Source organism: Equus przewalskii, chromosome 4, assembly GCF_037783145.1.
Source record: "Equus przewalskii isolate Varuska chromosome 4, EquPr2, whole genome shotgun sequence".
Classification (NCBI taxonomy): Eukaryota; Metazoa; Chordata; class Mammalia; order Perissodactyla; family Equidae; genus Equus; species Equus przewalskii.
Genome location: NC_091834.1, coordinates 69,850,910 through 69,871,671, shown reverse-complemented (window position 1 = coordinate 69,871,671; position 20,762 = coordinate 69,850,910). Strand labels below are relative to the sequence as shown.

Sequence of the window (20,762 nt, the reverse complement as noted above, 5' to 3'; positions counted from 1 at the left end):
AATCAGCATAATCGAGGACAGACAGGCTGAATGGCGCCAGACAGAGGAAGAAAGAGAACTAAGAATTAAAAAAAATGAGGAAAATCTCAGAGAGATAATGGATTCAATGAGGAGTAAGAACATAAGGATCATAGGAATTCCTGAGAATATGGAAAAGGAAAATGGAGCAGAAAGTGTGCTTAATGAAATTATTGAAGAGAATTTCCCAAATCTAGGGATCAACGGAGAAATGTGTGTAGAGGAGGGTTTTAGATCTCCTAGATTTGTCAATGTAAAAAGACCCACCGCACGGCACATGATAGTAAAGTTGGCATATAGGAATGATAAGGAAAGAATACTCAGGGAAGTAAGAAAAAAAAAAGAGAATAACCTATAAAGGAGCCCCTATCAGACTGTCAGCGGATTTCTCTACAGAAACCCTACAAGCTAGGAGAGAATGGAGTGATATATTCAAAGCTTTAAAGGATAAAAACCTTCAGCCAAGAATACTCTATCCAGCCAGAATTTCCTTCAGATATGAGGGAGAAATTAAATCTTTTCCAGACAAACAAAAGTTAAGGGAATTTGTAACTAAAAGCCCTCCATTACAAGAAATCCTCAAGAAGGCTCTCATACTTGAAAAAAGAAAAAAGGGAGAAAGGGGACACAATCCACAGACTAGGGAGACCGATGGATAGAACCAGAACAGGATAGCAAATATTCAACTATAGCATTAGGGTAAAGGTAAGGAAACTACCAAAGCAAGGACGATCTTATCACTCTAACTACAAATTCATAAGACGAGTTGGAATAAAAAATGAAAATAATTATTTAGGAGGGGAAGAGCAAAGGGTCTAAATCAGTATTGGTCGAGTAAGAAAGAGACCACCAGAGAATAGACTATATTATACACGAGATTCTAAATACAAACTTCAAGGTAGACACTAAAATAAAGTACAGAACAGAGTCACAAATCATAGATAAGGAAAAATCTAAGAAACCCAGCATAAGAAATTGCAGTATTAAATGGGTAGTCTAAAGCACACAGGAAAAGAAACTCAGGAAAACAAGATAATGAGCGACAGATTGACAGCATTAAGTCCATATGCATCAATAATCACTCTCAATGTGAACGGATTGAACTCTCCAATAAAAAGACACAGAGTGGCAAAATGGATTAAAGAACAAGATCCAACAATTTGTTGCCTCCAGGAAACACACTTCAGCTCCAAGGACAAACACAGACTCAGGGTGAAGGGGTGGAGGACAATACTTCAAGCAAATAGCAAGGAAAAAAAGGCAGGTGTTGCAATTCTCATATCAGACCAAGTGGATTTCAAAATAAGACAGGTAAAGAGAGACACAGAGGGACAATATATAATGATCAAAGGGAAACTTCATCAAGAAGAAATAACGCTTATAAATATCTATGCACCCAGCACAGGAGCTCCAAGATTCATAAAGCAACTATTAACAGACCTGAAGGAAGATGTTAAAAACAACACAATAATAGTAGGGGACCTCAACACCCCACTCACATCAATGGACAGATCATCCAGACAGAAAATCAACAAGGAAATAGTGGAGCTGAATGAAAAACTAAAATAATTGGACTTAATAGACATATATAGATCACTCCACCCTGAAGGAGCTGAATACACATTCTTCTCAAGTGCACATGGAACATTCTCTAGGATACACCATATGTTGGGAAACAAGGCAAGCCTCTACAAATTTAAAAAAATTGAAATAATAACAAGCATCTTCTCAGATCATAGTGCTATAAGGCTAGAAATTAATTACAAGAAAAAAACTGAGAAAGGCACAAAGATGTGGAGACTAAACAACACACTACTGAACAAGCAATGGATCATTGAAGAAATTAAAGAAGAAATAAAAAAATAAAAATGATAGCATGCCATACCAACTCATATGGGATACAGCAAAAGCTGTATTAAGAGGAAAATTCATCGCAATACAGGCACATCTTAACAAACAAGAAAAATCCCAAATAAGCAACCTTAAAGCACACCTAACTGAACAGAGAAAAAAGAACAAATGAAGCCCAAAGTCAGCAGAAGGAGAGAAATAATAAAAATCAGAGCAGAAATAAATACTATTGAAACGAAAAAGGCAGTAGAAAGGATCAATGAGACAAAGAGCTGGTTTTTTGAGAAGATAAATAAAATTGACAAACCACTAGCCAGACTTACAAAGAAAAAAAGGGAGAAAGCTCAAATAAACAAAATCAGAAATGAGCGAGGAGAAATAACAACAGACTCTGCAGAAATACAACAGATTATAAGAGAATACTACAAAAAACTATATGCCAACAGAATGGATAACCTAGAGGAAATGGATAAATTCCTGGACTCCTACAATCTCCCACTCACTCAAGAAGAGGCAGACAATTTGAACAGACCAATCACAAGGAAAGAGATTGAAACAGCAATCAAAAGCATCCCAAAGAATAAAACCCCAGGACCAGATGGCTTTCCTGGGGGAATTCTACCAAACTTTCAGAGAGGATTTAATACCTATCCTTTTCAAGCTATTCCAAAAAATTAGGGAAGATGGAACACTTCCTAACACATTCTATGAGGCCAACATCACGCTGATACCAAAACCTGACAAGGACACCACGGAAAAAGAGAACTACAGGCCAATATCACTGATGAACATAGATACAAAAATTCTAAACAAAATTTTGGCAACCGGAATTCAGCAATTCATCAAAAGAATCATACATCAGGATCAGGTGGGATTCATACCAGGGACACAGGGATGGTTCAACATCCGCAAATCAATCAACGTGATACACCACATCAACAAACTGAGGAATAAAAACCACATGATCATCTCAATAGATGCAGAGAAGGCATTTGACAAGATCCAACAGCCATTTATGATAAAAACTCTGAACAAAATGGGCATAGAAGGAAACTACTTCAACATAATAAAGGCCATATATGACAAACCCATAGCCAACATCATACTCAATGGGCAAAAACTGAACCCCATCCCCCTGAAAACAGGAACAAGACAAGGATGCCCTCTATCACCACTCTTATTTAACATAGTACTGGAGGTCCTGGCCAGAGCAATCAGGCAAGAAAAAGGAATAAAAGGAATCCAAATAGGGAGGGAAGAAGTGAAACTCTCGCTGTTTGCAGACGACATGATCTTATATATAGAAAACCCCAAAGAATCCATTGGAAAACTGTTAGAAGTAATCAACAACTACAGCAAAGTTGCAGGGTATAAAATCAATTTGCATAAATCAGTAGCATTTCTATACTCCAGTAATGAACCAACAGAAAAAGAACTCAAGAATACAATACCATTCACAATCGCAACGAAAAGAATAAAATACCTTGGGGTAAATTTAACTAAGGAAGTGAAGGACTTATATAATGAAAATTACAAGGCCTTTCTGAGAGAATTGGATGACAACATAAGGAGATGGAAAGACATTCCATGTACATGGATTGGAAGAATAAACATAGTTAAAATGTCTATTCTACCTAAAGCAACCTACAGATTCAACGCCATCCCAATCAGGATCCCAATGACATTCTTTACAGAATTAGAACAAAAAATCCTAAAATTCATATGGGGCAACAAAAGACCCCGAATTGCTAAAGCAATCCTGAGAATAAAGAACAAAACGGGAGGCATCACAATCCGTGACTTCAAAACATACTACAAAGCTACAGTAATCAAAACAGCATGGTACTGGTACAAAAACAGGTGCACAGATCAATGGAACAAAATTGAAAGCCCAGAAATAAAACCACACATCTATGGACAGCTTATCTTTGACAAAGGAGCTGAGGGCATACAATGGAGAAAAGCAAGTCTTTTCAACAAATGGTGCTGGGAAAACTGGAAAGCCACATGTAAAAGAATGAAAATTAACCATTCTTTTTCACCATTCACCAAAATAAACTCAAAATGGATTAAAGACCTAAAGGTGAGACCTGAAACCATAAGGCTTCTGGAAGAAAACGTAGGCAGTACACTCTTTGACATCAGTATTAAAAGGATCTTTTCGGACACCATGCCTTGTCAGAGAAGGGAAGCAATAGAAAGAATAAACAAATGGGACCTCATCAGATTAAAGAGCTTCTTCAAGGCAAATGAAAACAGGATTGAAACAAAAAAACAACCCACTAACTGGGAAAAAATATTTGCAAGTCATATATCTGACAAAGGCTTAATATCCTTAGTATATAAAGAACTCTCACAACTCAATCACAAAACATCAAACAACCCAATCAAAAAATGGGCTGGAGACATGAACAGACATTTCTCCAAAGAAGATATACTGATGGCCAATAGGCACATGAAAAGATGCTCGTCATCGCTGATCATCAGGGAAATGCAAATAAATCAAAACTACACTAAGATATCACCTTACACCCGTTAGAATGACAAAAATATCTAAAACTAATAGCAACAAATGTTGGAGAGGTTGCGGAGAAAAAGGAACCCTCATACACTGCTGGTGGGAATGCAAACTGGTGCAGCCACTATGGAAAACAGTATGGAGATTCCTCAAAAAACTAAAAATAGAACTACCATACGATCCAGCCATCCCACTACTGGGTATTTATCCAAAGAGCCTGAAGTCAGCAATCCCAAAAGTCCTGTGCACCCCAGTGTTTATTGCAGCACTGTTTACAATAGCCAAGACGTGGAAGCAACCTAAGTGCCCATCAACCGACGAATGGATAAAGAAGATGTGGTACATATATACAATGGAATACTACTCAGCTGCAAAACAGAACGAAATCATTCCATTTGCAATAATATGGATGGACCTTGAGAAAATTATGTTAAGTGAAATAAGCCAGCAAGAGAAAGGTAATCTGTGTATGACTCCACTCATATGAGGAATTTAAAACTATGGACCAAGAACAGTTTAGTGGATACCAGGGGAAAGGTGGGGTGGGGGGTGGGCACAAAGGGTGAAGTGGTGCACCTACAACATGACTGACAAACATTAATGTACAATTGAAATTTCACAAGATTGTAACCTATCAATAACTCAATAAAAAAAAATGGGAAAAAAAAAATAACACAGAGATATCCCTGTGCCTTTTACCCAGTTTCCCCAATGGTGACATCTTACAGAACTCCTTGTGCAGAGCTGTAGTACAATGTCACAACTGGGATATTGACGTTAATGCAGTCAAGAGAGAGAGTGTTTCCATCACCCTAAGCATCCTTCATGTCCTTTTATAGCCATTCCCTCCCATCGCCTTAACCCCTGGCAACCATAAATCTGTTCTCCATTTCTATAATTTCGTCATTTCAAAAATGTTATATAAGTGGAATCAATAGTTTGTTCCTTTTTATTGCTCAGTAATTTCCATGGTATGGATGTACCACAGTGTCTTTAAACATTCACCCATTGAAGGGCATCTGGGTTGTTTCTGGATTTTGGCTATTGCTAACAAAGTTGCTATAAACATGTGTGTACAGGTTTTTATGTAGGCATAAGTCTTCATTTCTCTGGGGTAAATTCCTAGGAGTATACTTGTTGGATCTTAGGGTAGTTGCATGTTTAGTTTTTTAAGAAACTGGCAAACTTTTTCCCATAGTGGCTTTACCATTTTACATTCTTTCCATATATTTATATTATATACAATATATGAATGATCCAATTTCTCAATATTTTCATCAGCATTTGGTGTTGTCACTCTTTGGGGGGGGGTGTAGGGAGGGGACAATTCCCATAGTTATTTAGTGATATCTTATTGTTGTTTCGATGTACATTTCTCTACTGGCTAATGATGCTGAACATCTTTTCACATTCTTAGTTGCATCTGTATCCTCTTCAGTGGAATGTCTCTTCATGTCTTTTTATTACTTTCTAGTTGAATTACTTTTTGCTATTGAGTTTTGAAAGTTCTTTACATGTTCTAGATACTAGTCTTTTCTTGAATATGCAGTTTACAAGTATTTTCTCCCACTCTGTAGTTTGTTTTTTATCCTATTAACAGTCTTTTGCAGAGCAAAGGTTTTAATTCTGATGAAATTCAATTTATCATCTTTTCCTTTTATGGATCATACTTTTGATGTCAAGTCTAAGAACTCTTTTGTCTAGCTCTGTACCCTGAAGGTTATCTCCTAGTTTTTTTCCTGAAAGTATTATAGTTTTTTATTTTACATTTAAGTCCATGAACCATTGTGAGTTAATTTTTGTATAAGTTGTGTCAGATCATTCTAACATCTTTATCATCTCATGTTGACATCTATTAATTGTCTTTTTCACTCAATTTGAGATCTTCCTGGTTATTGGTATAATAAGTGGGGTTTGATTGAAATCTGGACATTTTTGTAATATAAGACTCTGGATCTTATTTAAACCTGTTTTAGCTGGCTTTATGTGACACCACTTGGCAGGGGAAGGGGTATGGTGCCAACTCATTACCAGCAGACGGAGGTAGAAGTCCAGTCTCCCCACGTTGTCCTCACTGACACTGACTGGTGGGCTGAAAGTGCCTGCTCCATATTTGGCTTTCTCTCACATCACTCTGGAGAGGGAAGTTGGGGTGTCTCGTCACAGCCTTGGGAGGGTGGACATCTGGGCTCCCCACTTGGCCTTTGCAGGTGTAGGCAATGCCTGTGTTTTGTGGTGTTCAGCTAGAGTAGAACAGTTATTGCTAAATGTTTTGCCTTGTTAAACTCTCCCTTTTCTTGTCCTTTGGCCAAGGAGAGTAGGCTTTTGTTGAGAATTTGTCTTGTTTGCAGTTGCTGGTGTTTCAAGGTGCCCAGCTTCTTCAGCTCCAGGTGTGGATAGCCCCGGCACAGAGAAAACCCAGAGAACTCTGCACCGTGTCCTTCCTCAGGTCCCCAGGTCCCTAGCCAGGCTGCTCTCCTCTCCACCTTTCAGAGTCCTCCTCTGTTTATTTTATGTATAATATTGAGGGATTTTAGTTGTACTTAGTAGGAGGAATAGGGAAAAGTATGCATTCTTCTGCTTCCCAAAAGCACAAGAAAGTCTCCTTCATTATGTTTTAATGGTAACATTTTAACTGCTTCCTGGCAATACAGTTCTAACATGGTTCTAAAATTATAACAGCCCAGCACACAAAATCATCGCAAATACTGGATATGGTTAAAGACCGCCTGAGGTCAAAAGCTAAAAGACTTTTTCAGACTGCTTTGTATCTAGAGGCAGGGTTGTCACTGTCAAATCTCTCTAGGTTGTGCATGGCCCTTAGGTCTTCACAATGTAATAATCAAACTAAGAGATTTGAAGAAGTCATCGAATCAGGTTTGTGGATGGGGTTGGGGGTAGGGCAGGAAGGGTAATTGTCCAGGGTTCTAAATTTTAGGAAAATCACATAAAGATAGACCTTCCCCCGTGGAGCTATGTTGTGCCCCTTGCTGGTGAAAAAACAAACTCTCTCAAGGTGCGTAGGATGAAATTTCCTAGGCAAGACACACTTAAATTATTTGGCACCTTTGATTTTACACTTTAAGACACTTTTTGGTGAGTAGTCGGGCAGACCTGGTTTGTATCCTCCTCTGGCCCGGGATTAGCTGCGTGCTCTTGGGCAAATTACCTAAGATCTCTAAGCTTCTGTGTCTTAGTCTTTGAAATAGAGAAAATAATTGTACTTATCTCAAAGTTAGTGTGAGGATTTCATAAATCTGTAAAAGTGTTTAAACAGTATCAATAAATTTTAGCCATTAGTAATTGTGGTAGCAACAACGGTCACAGTAATATTCTTCTTATTACTACAGAAGTGATAATTGGATTGTTGTCCTTATAACTGATTTTATGGTGAGAAGCATGCTGTGGTCATTCACAAAGTCACTTCTCCCTGGGCACTGAAGACCTGTCTAATATCTTCATCATTTTCTCACATAGAACCGTCGCTCTGAATAGGGAGTCTTGACATGGCGGACCTACACTGAGCACTTTTCAGTCTTTACAGAAAATGTGCCCACAATAAGTGAACATGCTGTGAGTAGAAGCATTTCCCACAGCATGTCATGGTGAAGTGTTCCAGTTCTCTGTAAGGTGCCATGGCTGTCACCCTGCCTTCCAGTAATGCCAACAGGAGGACTGGCTTCCCCTGTATCATAATTCCAGATAACAGCAGCCTTATTTTTACTATTTGAAAGGACTGTACTATTTGTTCTTCTAACAACTGTTCTTTGAACTTTAAAATGCTCTCTCTCACTGGAAAAAAAAAAGCATCACTGTAATCGATTCCTTTCAAAAATCTAATTGTACATGGAAGCAGATTTTATAAAGCAGCATATATGGCCGTGTTGTTCACACCCTCAAGTAATTGGACTCCAGAGTTCCTTACAATTTATAAATGCTTCTTTTCTTTGCACATAATTATTTTAAGCACCATTTATAGTGCAAATGACTCAGCTCAGCATAGGCCATGTCTAAGATACAAGTCTGGTGTGCTTATCCAAAGTTTTCATGCACTATGGGCTTGTGGTTGGGGAGGAAGAAGAATGCAGAACTCTGTAAAAAGAGATTTCTGGAAAAATTTTGTGCTTATGTAAAATATAAGGTTTCTTGAACACTCTTGTTGTAGCCATCTAATACTCTTATCCACAGGTATTGATAGAAATGCCCATTATACTTAATCTATACGTAAAATGGATGCAAGCTACAGAAGCATATAGAATTCCAAAGGTGATTTGTATGTAAAAATTTCCAGTACCAAAACTAAGTGAATCTTGGCCAACGATGGTTTTGTATTTATTCTTTTTAACAGATTGTGAGTCTAGATTTTTTATATAGACACTTAAAATCTCTTAAAAACAAAGAAAATTACATTATGGCTGAAAAATATGTCAGTAAAATATTGGATATCTAGGCTTCTTAACAGGGCTAACTAAATGTACTTGGAGTTCCTAAATAGATTAATAAATAAAATGACATTATAGAGTAGATGTTGGGATTGACAACATGTCGTAAATGTGCCAAGATTAGATGTCAAGGTGTTAAGTTGTTTGCAATGGGCTTAGACCAGATGTGACAGATACAAATAGTTAATAACCTGAATTCAAAGACATGTTCTTCTAGGTACATTGACTGCAAAGACTTAATAAAAGTCTATTCATTTTTGAATGATTTTTCTTATTACTAAAATTATTATAAATAATATGTCGTTCTTCCAATTTCAAGGTATTTCACTATTCACAGAATGGTATGTTGAAATAAATTTAGGAATATTAATCTGGTAGCTGTGGTGGAGATAGTGTAGATAGGATGTAGAAAAACTAAGAGATGAGAAATTAAATAGATTTCTACCAATTAGATTACATTTTTAACTCAAGACATAATAGAGAGTTTAAAAAGTACAGACGTTGGTTATCAACTGACATATTCCTATATGCCTATTTATATTTGAAATATAAGCCCAAAACTCAGATATGTCTCCTCTGTAAAGTCAAATCAGTCTGAGCAGTAGGAAGAAGAGCCAGAGATACCTAGGTTCACATCCAGCTTTACCATTTTCTAGCTGTGGAACCTGGGATAAATATCTTAGCATTAACAGATCTTGCTGTAAAGTGAAGTTAATAGTATACAATTTGATACATTTTGACATAATTTGTATACTGTGAACCATCACCGCAGTCGGGATGATGAACATGTCCATCACTCTCAAAAGTTTCCTTGTGTTCATCTCTATTCTCTGCCTTTTGCCCCTTCATACCACCTCGTCCCCAGGCAATCTCTGACCTGCTTAGTGTTATAGCAGGTAAGTTTGCATTTTCTAGAAATTTATATGAATAGAATCATACAGGAAGTTATTGTTGTTGACATTTTTTGGCGAGGGGGACAATCTGACTTGTTTTCTTCAATATGATTATTTGAGTTTCATCAATGTGTGTATCAATAGTTCATTCCTTTTTAATGCTGAATAGTGTTCTGTTATATGGATATGCTACAATTTGTTTATTCATTCACCTGTTGGTGGACATTTGGGTTGCTCCTGGTTTTGACAATTCTGTTTTATTTATCTATTTTTGGGGGGATACTAATAACATAGTATCTTAATTACCATAGCTTTCTAATAAGTCTTGAAGTCACATAAGTCCTTGAACTTTGTTCTTTTTTTTCAAAGTTCTTTTTACTATTCCAGATCCTTTGTATTTCCGTATGAATGTTAAAATCAGCTTGTTACTTTCTACCCCCAAAAACCCTGCTGTGATATTGATTGAGATTGCAGTGAATCTACATACCAATTTGAGGAGAATTGACATCTTAAAAATAGCAAATCTCCCCATTCATGAACATAGTATCTCTCTCCATTTATTTAAGTCTTCCTTAATTGCTCTCGTCAATGTTTTATAGTTTTCAGTGTGCAGATCAGACATATCTTTTGTCATTTATATCACTAAGTATTTCATTTATATCACCAGGTATTTCAATGGTATTATAAATTATATTATTTTAGATTTCCATTTCTGATTGTTGATTTTTAGGATATAGAAGTAAAAATGATTGTTGTGCATTGATCTGGTATTCTGGGACATTGATTAACTCACTTGAGTACTTCTTGTAGCTCACTGTAAATTTCATAGCATGTTTTTATGAACACAAATATGTTGTCTGTGAATAAAGACAGCTTTTTTTTTTATTCCTTTCCAATCTATATTTCTTTCTTTCTTGTTCTTCCTTCATTGCATTGGTTAGAATCTTCGGTATAATGTTGAATAGAAGTAGTAGACTGTTTAAGCTTTGAGATGTTTGAAAAGTCTTTATTTTTGAAAGATTTTTGCTGGTAACAAATTCTTGGTTGATAGTTGTGGGGTTTTTTTCTTTTAATACTCTAAAGATTTTGCTTTACTGTCTGCTAGCTTGTATTGTTTGCAGTGAGATATCTGTCATCTTTATCTTTGTTCCTCTATATATAATGTGGGTTTTTTCCCTCTAACTGGTGTTAAGATGTTTTCATCTCTGGCTATAAGCAATTTTATTATGATGTAGCTTGGTGTATTTTTTGTTGTTGTTGTTTTTCTTGTGCTTAGGGTTTCTTGAAGTCTTTGATACATAGGTTTATAGTTTTCAAGAAATCTGAAACTTTTTCCCCTTATGTGTTCAATTACTTTTTCTGCCCCCTCCTCCTCTTCGAGGTCTCCAATTACGTATGTATTCTGCTACGTGAAGTTGTCCTACATTTCATTGATGTATTTACTTTTCTTTTTTTCCTTCCTTTTTTTTTAGTTTTTTCTCTCTTTGTTTTATTCTGAAGAATTTCTATTACTCTGTCTCAAAAGTTCAGTATTCTTTTCTTCTGCAATTTCTAATCTGCCATTAGTCCCATTCAGTGAATTTTCATCTTCCACATTATAGTCTTCATCTCTAGAAGTTCAATTTGGGTCTTTTTGATATCATTCATGTCTCTAATTAACATATTAAATCTTTCCTCTTGCTTCCTGAATATACAGAATACAGTAATAATAGCTGTTTTAATGTCCTTAACTGCTAGTTCTAATATCTGTGTCATTTCTGAGTCTGTTTCTGTTGATTGATTTTTTTTTCCTCCTCATTTGCATCATTGTTTTTTCCTGCTGCTTTGTATTCCTGGTAACTTTTTTTTGAATGCTATTCATTGTGAATTTTATCTTGTTGGGAGGTGAATATTTTTTATTCCTAAAAATATCTTTGAGCTCTCTCTGGAATAAGGTTAACTTTCTTGGGAGCTGTTTGATTGTTTCAGGTCTTGCTGTTGATCTTTCTTAGGTAGGCTCAGAGCATCATTTATTCTAGGAGTAATTTTGCCTGCTACTCAGGAAAGATCTTTTTAGTAGTCTAACTGATGCCCTGTTAATCATGAGGTTTTTCCAGTCTGGCTGGTGAGAAAAGGCGCCATTCCCAGTCATGAGTGAACACCAGATACTGTTTTCTCAGTCCTTTTGGGTAGTTATTTTCCCACCCTTGGGTTGTTTCCTCACACACATACACTAAAATATTAATAATTGTTCCCTTAAATTTTCCATTTTTTGTGTTAAGTATCAAGAGTTTCTTTGTTCACTAGCAAAGTATTATGTTGAGTTTAGAGGATGTTTCTGTGAGCCTGTACTGGTTAGTTTCTTAAATATTTGCTCTAATAATTGTGTAGGGGTAATTATTCTTTGTATCTGCATGTTACAAATTATTATCCACTTGGAAGGAGCCAGCCAGCATCTCTGATCACCGCGACATGGCCGTTAAGTAGCATCCTCAGGCCTCCTTTGGCAGATGGTAGTGATACGTTTGGCTGTCCTGACTTAGCTGCCTCTGTTGGAAAATCCCACTTCTGGGGGCTTTCAGTCTCTAATTGTACATGTGAGCCATATAAATGCAAAGAAACCAATTCCCAATTAAACTGCATTTCTATAAATTTACAGTTACCACTGATTGCTTCTCCTATTGTGTTTGTATTGTTTTAAATGTTATTGCTCTAATTAAAAGCAGATAAATTCTTTGCTGAGCACAAAAGGTCGCATTGAAAACATAAATATTTTAAATTAGAAGTACATTGAGAAATGCAAGTGACAGCAATTTTATAGGTCTTCACATCTATGGATGCTATGTATTTTTTTCTTTTTCATTATTAATTTTTAAGAAGTGGACTTTTAAGGAGTTAATCAGGTAGCACTTAAGCACTAAAGGGTCACAAATAACCTAAACTGTTTTTAAAAGGAGATTGAAAGAACCATTATGCCATGTATGGCTTTATTTTTATTTTCTTTTTTTTGAGGAAGATTAGCCCTGAGCTACCTGCTGCCAATCCTCCTCCTTTTGCCGAGGAAGACTGGCCCTGAGTTAACATCCATGCCCACCTTCCTCTACTTTATATATGGGATGCCTACCACGGCATGGCTTTTGCCAAGCGGTGCCATGTCCACACCCAGGATCCGAACCGGTAAACCCCGGGCCGCTGAGAAGTGGAACGTGCAAACTTAACCGCTGCGCATGTATGGCTTTCTTTACACCCTGTGAGTCAGCAGACAGGCTGATGATTTGGAGGAGATCATGTGAACTCAAAAATGGAGCATGAACGGGGCTGGCCCCGTGGCCGAGTGGTTAAGTTCCCGTGCTCCGCTGCAGGCGGCCCAGTGTTTCGTTGGTTCGAATCCTGGGCGCGGACATGGCACTGCTCCTCAGACCACGCTGAGGCAGCGTCCCACATGCCACAACTGGAAGAACTCACAACGAAGAATACACAACTATGTACCGGGGGGGCTTTGGGGAGAAAAAGGAAAAAATAAAATCTTTAAAAAAAAAAAAAAGTGGAGCATGAAGTTAGAGGAAGAGTTTTGGAGTCAGAAAGACCTACAGCTTTCTGACACAGCTCTGTCACTTTCTAGCAGTGGGACTTTGGGCAAATCTTTTAGCTCACTGAACCTATATTTTACTTTCTTTAGATTAGTATTATACCCCCCACCTCATAGCATTGATAAGAGGTTCAAATGATATAATGAATGAGGGCGTAGTAAATGCTCAATAAATGGTTGGGGGCCTCATTGCCTTACCTCCTTGAAGTGTGTGCAGTTAGTTCTGTACTGAAAAGCTTCCACCCAAGTTAAAAAAATCCACTCTAAAAAAATGCTTGTATACCAAGTAAATGGTAATCATCACAGGGAGAAATTTTGACTGTGATATTATGGTTAATTAGATTAAAAAGACTTCACTGGGTGAGTTTGGATCATAGTGGTTTTTTCAAGTTTCTATTTGAGGGCAGTTCAAAGTAAGTTACTCATGTTCTTTTATGTCCTTATTAAAAAAATATGCTTGCTTCTTTTTTAATTAGGGGGAGTTTGTTGCTTGTCTCCTGTCCCTATTACGACAAATGACAGATAGACATTATCAACAGCTTCTTGATAGTTTCAATACAAAAGAAGAACTAAGGGTAAGTAACATTTTAAAAAATTTCCTTTAATATATCTTTTCAGCTTCTCTTGTTCTAATTCATTATCATTCAGTTAACTTCTTGGCAATTACTTTACCTGTTTCCATTAAATTCTAAGCTGTTTTTTCTCAGCTTCATCCGCAGATCTGCTCATCTCTCTCGGCTCTTTAAGATTTCCACTACTCAGACAAAGCAATTAAGTCTTATTTTGGGCAAGGGCATAGGATTTGAAACACCTGTCACTGAAGTCCAGTAAACCAGAAACAGAGTGACAGAACTAACAAGACAAAAGCGAATACACTAACTCTAGTTAACTGGACTTAGAAATTGCCTTAGTGGAAGATAAGGGAGAATATATAAATATGTTAGCTGTTTTCATCCCTCTAAAACCACAATGAGGAGTTCTCGCTGGAACGTCTGACTAGGGAGGCAGAGATATATTTTATATTCTTTATCAGCTATCATTTAACCAATATGCTGCGCTAGTCTGACAGGCTGACATTAAACAGAAAATATTGATGCCAGGTTTATAAAAATTCAAACTTTGCTGAGATTTAGAGAAATTTAATGCTTTCTTCTTAGTGTTCACTAAAAGCTTTGATGTTGATTGTCCTCAGTTGGAGGAATGACCTGTCATCTGTTCTTATTTACTTTTATTTCTCTTCCATCTCTTCAGTTTTCCAGACAACTTCATATGTAAGCTATCATAATGGAAGGATTACTTAAATACTGGGAGGTGGAGATATTATAGGACAATGGGTATAGTCACTAACTGTAAAGTTTGCATGATTGGATCCTTCATGGTGCCTTAGGGAAGATTTGTAGATTTTTTTAACATAGATAGTGCATAAAAATCACTTATCTTTGACTTCTAACTGCCTGGAGGATGTTGGATGATCTCAGAAGAATCTTTCACTTACCTTGGAACAGTTAAGCTGAGTCCCATGGAAGAAAGAATAGGTTTGGGCAAATGTAATCTGTCTAGCAGTCAGTTGATTGGCATATGCTCAAGTCTGAAAATATCATGTTTTTCATGCTTGCATTCAATCTTGAGTTTAGAATTAAAAATGGAGAAAAAGGCTTAGAATTTACCCTCTCTACATACAGAAATCGATGTGGTTAAAAAGGAAGATAATTGTGCAGTTATTAACTTTCATCAAAAGTTGAATATTTAACAAAGTCATGGAACCATTAGGTTTTACTTAAGAAGTCTATGACTTCATATTTCAAAAATTTCACGTAGGAAAAGACTACATATTTTTACAGAGCCTGGGCATAAAAAAGTAGCAAAAAAGTATCAATTGGAAAACATGATTAATTTAATCTAAGTATTGAGTTTTATGCTTTAATATTCAGGTTATTGATAATAAAGCAAATGGAAATAAAGGATAAAGTGTTTTATGTGGCCTTTCCTCATTTCAGTCAGCCACACACCTTTTCAAAGGATATATATTTCCCTCTTCAAACTTAACTGTGCCTTCAGGCCAGGAAAATTATTTAATGATATTAGTTACTTCATCAGGCCTTCAGGAAACGTAGATTGAGCAATTTAGGCATACCAAGCACTACTGGTGTTATTATGTAACTGGGAACAAAAAGGCCAGTCCCTGTAAGGGGAGGAAACAGACAGGTAACGGGATTAACACAGTGAGTGGCAAATGCACAGGTTAAGCACACGGTGCTTTGGAGCATCCAGGAGTTGCTGCCAATCCAATCTCAAGGCAAGAGAAAAACTCCCCAAGGGAGGTCTCAGCTGAGAACTGAGAGATGAGTAGGTGAGTGCTAGACATATCTTTGGCTGGGACATTCAGATCTCTCAACTAAAATGTCACCTGAATATCGTAACTGACATAGCACATCCACCACTCCACCTTTATGACATTTACTAGAATCTGGAATATTTTAGTTTATGTGTATCCCCAACATTTAGCCACTACGTCATAAGTTCCTTGATGTCTGAAACTTTGGCTGGTTCACTGCTGCACCCTCAAATCCCAGAACATGCCTAGCATGCTGTAGGCGTTCAAGAAATATTTGTTGATTGATAGACTAGAGTGTAAGGAAGAGATTTGTAAGATGTAAGGTTCTGCAAATGTGTGTGGACTTTATTTTTTTTATGGTGTTTTCTTATTGCGGTCATAATAGTTTATAACGTTTTGAAATTTCACTTGTACATTATTGTTTGTCAGTCACCATATAAATGTGCCCCTTCCCTCCTTGTGCCCACGGCCCAACCCCCTTCCCCTCTGGTAACCACTAAACTGTTCTCTTTGTCCATGTGTTAGATTATCTTCCACATATGAGTGAAATCATATGGTGTTTGTCTTTCTCTGCCTGGCTTATTTCACTTAACATAATACCCTCAAGGTCAATCCATGTTATTGCGAATGGGACAATTTTGTCTTTTTTTATGCCCGAGTAGTATTCCATTGTGTATATATACCACATCTTCTTTATCCGATCATCAGTAGATGGACACTGAGGTTGCTTCCACTTCGTGGAATAATGCTGCACTGAACATAGGGGTGCATGAATCTCTGTGTACTGTTGCCTTCAAGTTCTTTGGATAAATACCCAATAGTGGGATAGCTGGGTCATATGGTGTTTCTGTTTTTAATTTTTTCAGAAATCTCCATACTGCTTTCCATAGTGGCTGCACAGTTTATATTCCCACCAGCAGTGTATGAGGGCCCCTTTTCTCCACATCCTCTCAACATTTGTTATTTTTTTGTCTTCATGATTATACCCATTGTAATGGGTGTAAGGTGATACTTTAGCATAGTTTTGATTTGCATTTCCCTGATGATTAGTGATGTTGAACATCTTTTCATGTGCTCATTGGCCATCTGTATATCTTCTTTGGAAAACTGTCTGTTCATATCCTCTCCCATTTTTTAATCAGGTAGTTTGTTTTGTTGTTGTTGAATTGTGTGAGTTCTTTATATATTTTGAAGGTTAACCCCTTGTTGGATATAGGACTTGCAAATATGTTTTCCCACTTGATGGGTTTTCTTTTCATTTTGTTCCTGGTTTCCTTTGCCTTGAAGAAGCTCTTTAATCTAATGCAGTCCCATTTGTGTATTTTTCTTTTGTTTCCCTTGTCTGAGTAGACATGGTATTTGAAAAGATCCTTCTAAGACCATTGTCAAAGAGTGTACTGCCTATATTTTCTTCTAGGAGTTTTATGGTTTCAGGTCTTACCTTCAAGTCTTTGATCCATTTTAAGCTAATTTTTGTGTGTGGCATAAGATAATGGTCTACTTTCATTCTTTTGCATGTGGCTGTCCAGTTTTCTGAGCACCATTTATTGAAGAGACTTTCCTTTCTCCATTGTATGTTCTTAGCTCCTTTGTTGAAGATTAGCTGTCCATAGATGTGTGGTTTTATTTCTGGGTTTTCAGTTCTGTTCCATTGATCTGTGTGTTTTTGTACCAGTACCATGCTGTTTTGATTATGATAACTTTGTAGTACATTTTGAAGTCAGGGATTGTGATGCCTCCAGCTTTGTTCTTGTTTCTCAGGATTGCTTTAGCTATTCAGGGTCTTTTGTTGCCCCATATGAATTTTAGGATTCTTTGTTCTATTTCCATGAAGAATGTCATTGGGATTCTGATTAGGATTGCATTGAATCTGTAGTCTGCATTAGATAGTATGGGCATTTTAACTACATTTATTCTTCCAATTCATGTGCATGGAATATTTTTCCATTTCTTTATGGCATCATCAATTTCTTTCAATAATGTCTTACACTTTTCATTGTATAGGTCTTTCACCTCCTTGGTTAAATTTATTCCCAGATATTTTATTCTTTTTGTTGCAGTTGTAAATGGGTTTGTATTCTTGAGTTCTCTTTCTGTTAGTTCATTATTAGAGCATAGAAATGCAACTGAGTTTTTAAATTGATTTTGTACCCTGAAACTTTGCTGTAATTGTTGATTATTTCTAAGTGTTTTCTGATGGATTCTTTAGGGTTTTCTATGTATAAAATCATGTCATCTGCAAACAGCGAGAGTTTCACTTCTTCATTGCCTATTTGGATTTCTTTTATTTATTTTTCTTGCCCAATTGCTCTGGCCAAAGCCTCCAATACTATGTCGAATAAGAGTGGCAAGAGTGGGCACACTTCTCTTGTTCCTGTTCTCAGAGAGATGACTTTCAGTTTTTCCTTGTTGAGTATGATGTTGGCCATGGGTTTGTCATATATGGCCTTTATTATGTTGAGGTACTTTCCTTCTATACCCATTTTATTGAGAGTTTTTATCATAAATGGATGTTGAATCTTGTCAAATGCTTTCTCTGCTTCTATTGAGATGATCGTGGTTTTTATGCCTCATTTTGTGAATGTGGTTTATCGCATTGATTGATTTGTGGATGTTGAACCATCCCTGCATCCCTGGTATAAATCCCACTTGATCGTGGTGTATCATCTCTTTAATGTATTGCTGTATTCAGTTTGCCAATATTTTCTAAGGATTGTTGCATCTATGTTCATCAGTGATATTGGCCTGTTATTTTCCTTCTTTGTGTTGTCCTTGTCTGGCTTAGGGATCAGTGCAAGGTTGACCTCATAAAATGTGTTAAGAAGTGTTCTGGCTTCTTCAATTTTTGGAATACTTTGAGAAGGATGGGTATTAAGTCTTCTTTGAATGTTAGGTAGAATTCTCTGGATAAGCCATCTGGACTTTTATTTTTGTGAGGTTTTTGATTACTGTTTCTATCTCTTTACTTATGATTGGTCTGTTCACATTCTCTATTTCTTCTTGATTCAGTTTTTGGAGGTTGTATGAGTCTAAGAATTTATCCATTTCTTCTAGGTTGTCCAATTTGTTGGCATATAGTTTTTCATAGTATTCTGTTATAATCCTCTGTGTTTCTGTGGTATCCATTGTAATTTCTCCTCTTTCATTTCTTATTTTATTTACCTGAACCTTCTCTCTTTTTTTCATCATGAGTCTGGCTAAAGGTTTGGCAATTTTGTTTATCTTCTCAAAGAACCAGCCCCTTCCCTCCTTGATCCTTCCTACTGTTTTTTGTTGTTGTTATTTCAATTTCGTTTATTTTTGCTCTAATTTTTATCATTTCTTTCCTTTGACTGACTTTGGTCTTTGTTTGTTCTTCTTTTTCTAATCCTGTTAGGTGTAGTTTAAGATTGCTTATTTGAGATTTTTCTTTTTTGTTAAAGGGCCTTGTATTGCTTTGAATTTCCCTCTTAGGACTGCTTTTGCTGCATCCCATATGAGTAGAATGGTGTAGTTTCATTTTCACTTATCTCCAGATATTTTTTTATTTATCATTTAATTTCTTCAGTGATCCATTGGTTGTTCAGTAGCATGTTGCTTAGTCTCTACATATATGTCACTTTCCCAGCTTTTTTCTTGTGGTTCACTTCTAGTTTAATAGCATTATGGTCACAAAAGATGCTTGATATGATTTCAGTCTTCTTAAATCTATTGAGGCTTACCTCGTTTCCCAAGATATGAGCTATCCTTGAGAATGTTCCATGCTCACTTGAGAAGAATGTATATTCTGCTGTTTTTGGATGGAGTGTTCTATATATATCTATTAAGTCCATCTGGTCTAGTTTTTCATTTAATTCCACTATTTCCTTGTTGACTTTCTGTCTGGATGATCTATCCATTGATGTAAGTGTGGTGTTTAAGGTCCCCTATTATTGTGTTGTTTTGAATATCTCCTTTTAGGTTTGTTAATACTTGCTTTATGTATTTTGGTGCTCCTGAGTTGGGTGCATGTATATTTATAAGTTTTAAGCCTTTTTGGTGGAGTCTCCCTTTTATCATTATATGCTGCCCCTCTTTGTCTTTCATTACCTGTTTTATCTTGAAGTCTACTTTGTCTGATATAACTATGGCAACACGTGCTTTCTTTTCTTCGCCATTAGCTTAGAGTATTGTCTTCCATTCACTCTGAGCCTGTGTTTGTCTTCAGAACTGAGATGTGTTTCCTGGAGGCAGGATATTGTTGTGTCTTGTTTTTTAATCCGTCCCACCACTCTGTGCTTTTGATTGGAATATTCAATCCTTTTACATTTAGAGTGATTATTGATAAATGAGGGCTTAATGCTGCCATTTTATCACTCATTTTCCAGTTCCTCTGCATTTCCCTTGCTTCTCGTCCCCTGTATTTTAGACTACTGATTCAATTTGATAGTTTTCTATGTTGGTTTGCTCAGTTTTCTCTTTATTTATGATTTATCTCTGTTCTGTTTATTTGTTTAGTGGTTACTGTGAGGTTTGTATAAAAAATCTTGGAGATGAGATAATCCATTTTCTGATAGTCTTTTATTTCCTTAGACTAAGCCCATTCCATCCTTTTCCTTTTCCCCTTCTAAGTTATTATTGTCACAATTTATTTCATCTTGTGTTGTGACTTGTGGTTTAAATGAGGAGATTATGTTTATTTTTGATGTTTTCCTTCCCTTTATCTTCACTGTTATAATTAAGCATTTGGTAACCTGTTCTGATAGCTGCAATTTTCTGATTTTTGTCTACCTATTTATCTCCTTGCTGATGGCTTTTTAAGCCCCGCCCTTTCTTTTTCAGATATGGGGCCTTTTTGAGCATTTCTTGTGGGGGGGGTGGTTTGTGATAATGAACTCCCTTAGCTTTTGTTTATCTAGGAAAGTTTTTATTTCTCCATCATATTTGAAGGATATTTTCACTGGATAGAATATTCCTGGCTGAAAGTTTTTGTCTTTCAGAATTTTGAATATATAATTCCACTCTCTCCTAGCCTTAAGGTTTCTGCTGAGAAATACACTGAAAGCCTGATAGGTGTTCCTTTATAAGTTATTATCTTGTGCCTTACTGCTCTTACTGTTTTTTTCTTTGCCATTGACTTTTGCCAGCTTTACTCCTATATTCCTTGGAGAAGGTCTTT

The 20,762-nt window shown here is 36.5% G+C and overlaps 1 protein-coding gene across 7 annotated transcripts in view; it reads left to right on the top strand.

Annotated features, from left to right (window-relative positions):
• The window catches only part of DOCK4 (dedicator of cytokinesis 4), a 435,939-nt gene that overhangs the window by 325,113 nt on the left and 90,064 nt on the right, over window positions 1-20,762 (top strand). For all 7 annotated transcript variants that reach the window (XM_070617599.1, XM_070617602.1, XM_070617597.1 and 4 more), the window contains exon 26: window positions 13,767-13,865. In XM_070617599.1, coding sequence (XP_070473700.1) covers window positions 13,767-13,865 — 99 coding nt within the window. The remainder of the gene's footprint in view (window positions 1-13,766; window positions 13,866-20,762) is intronic.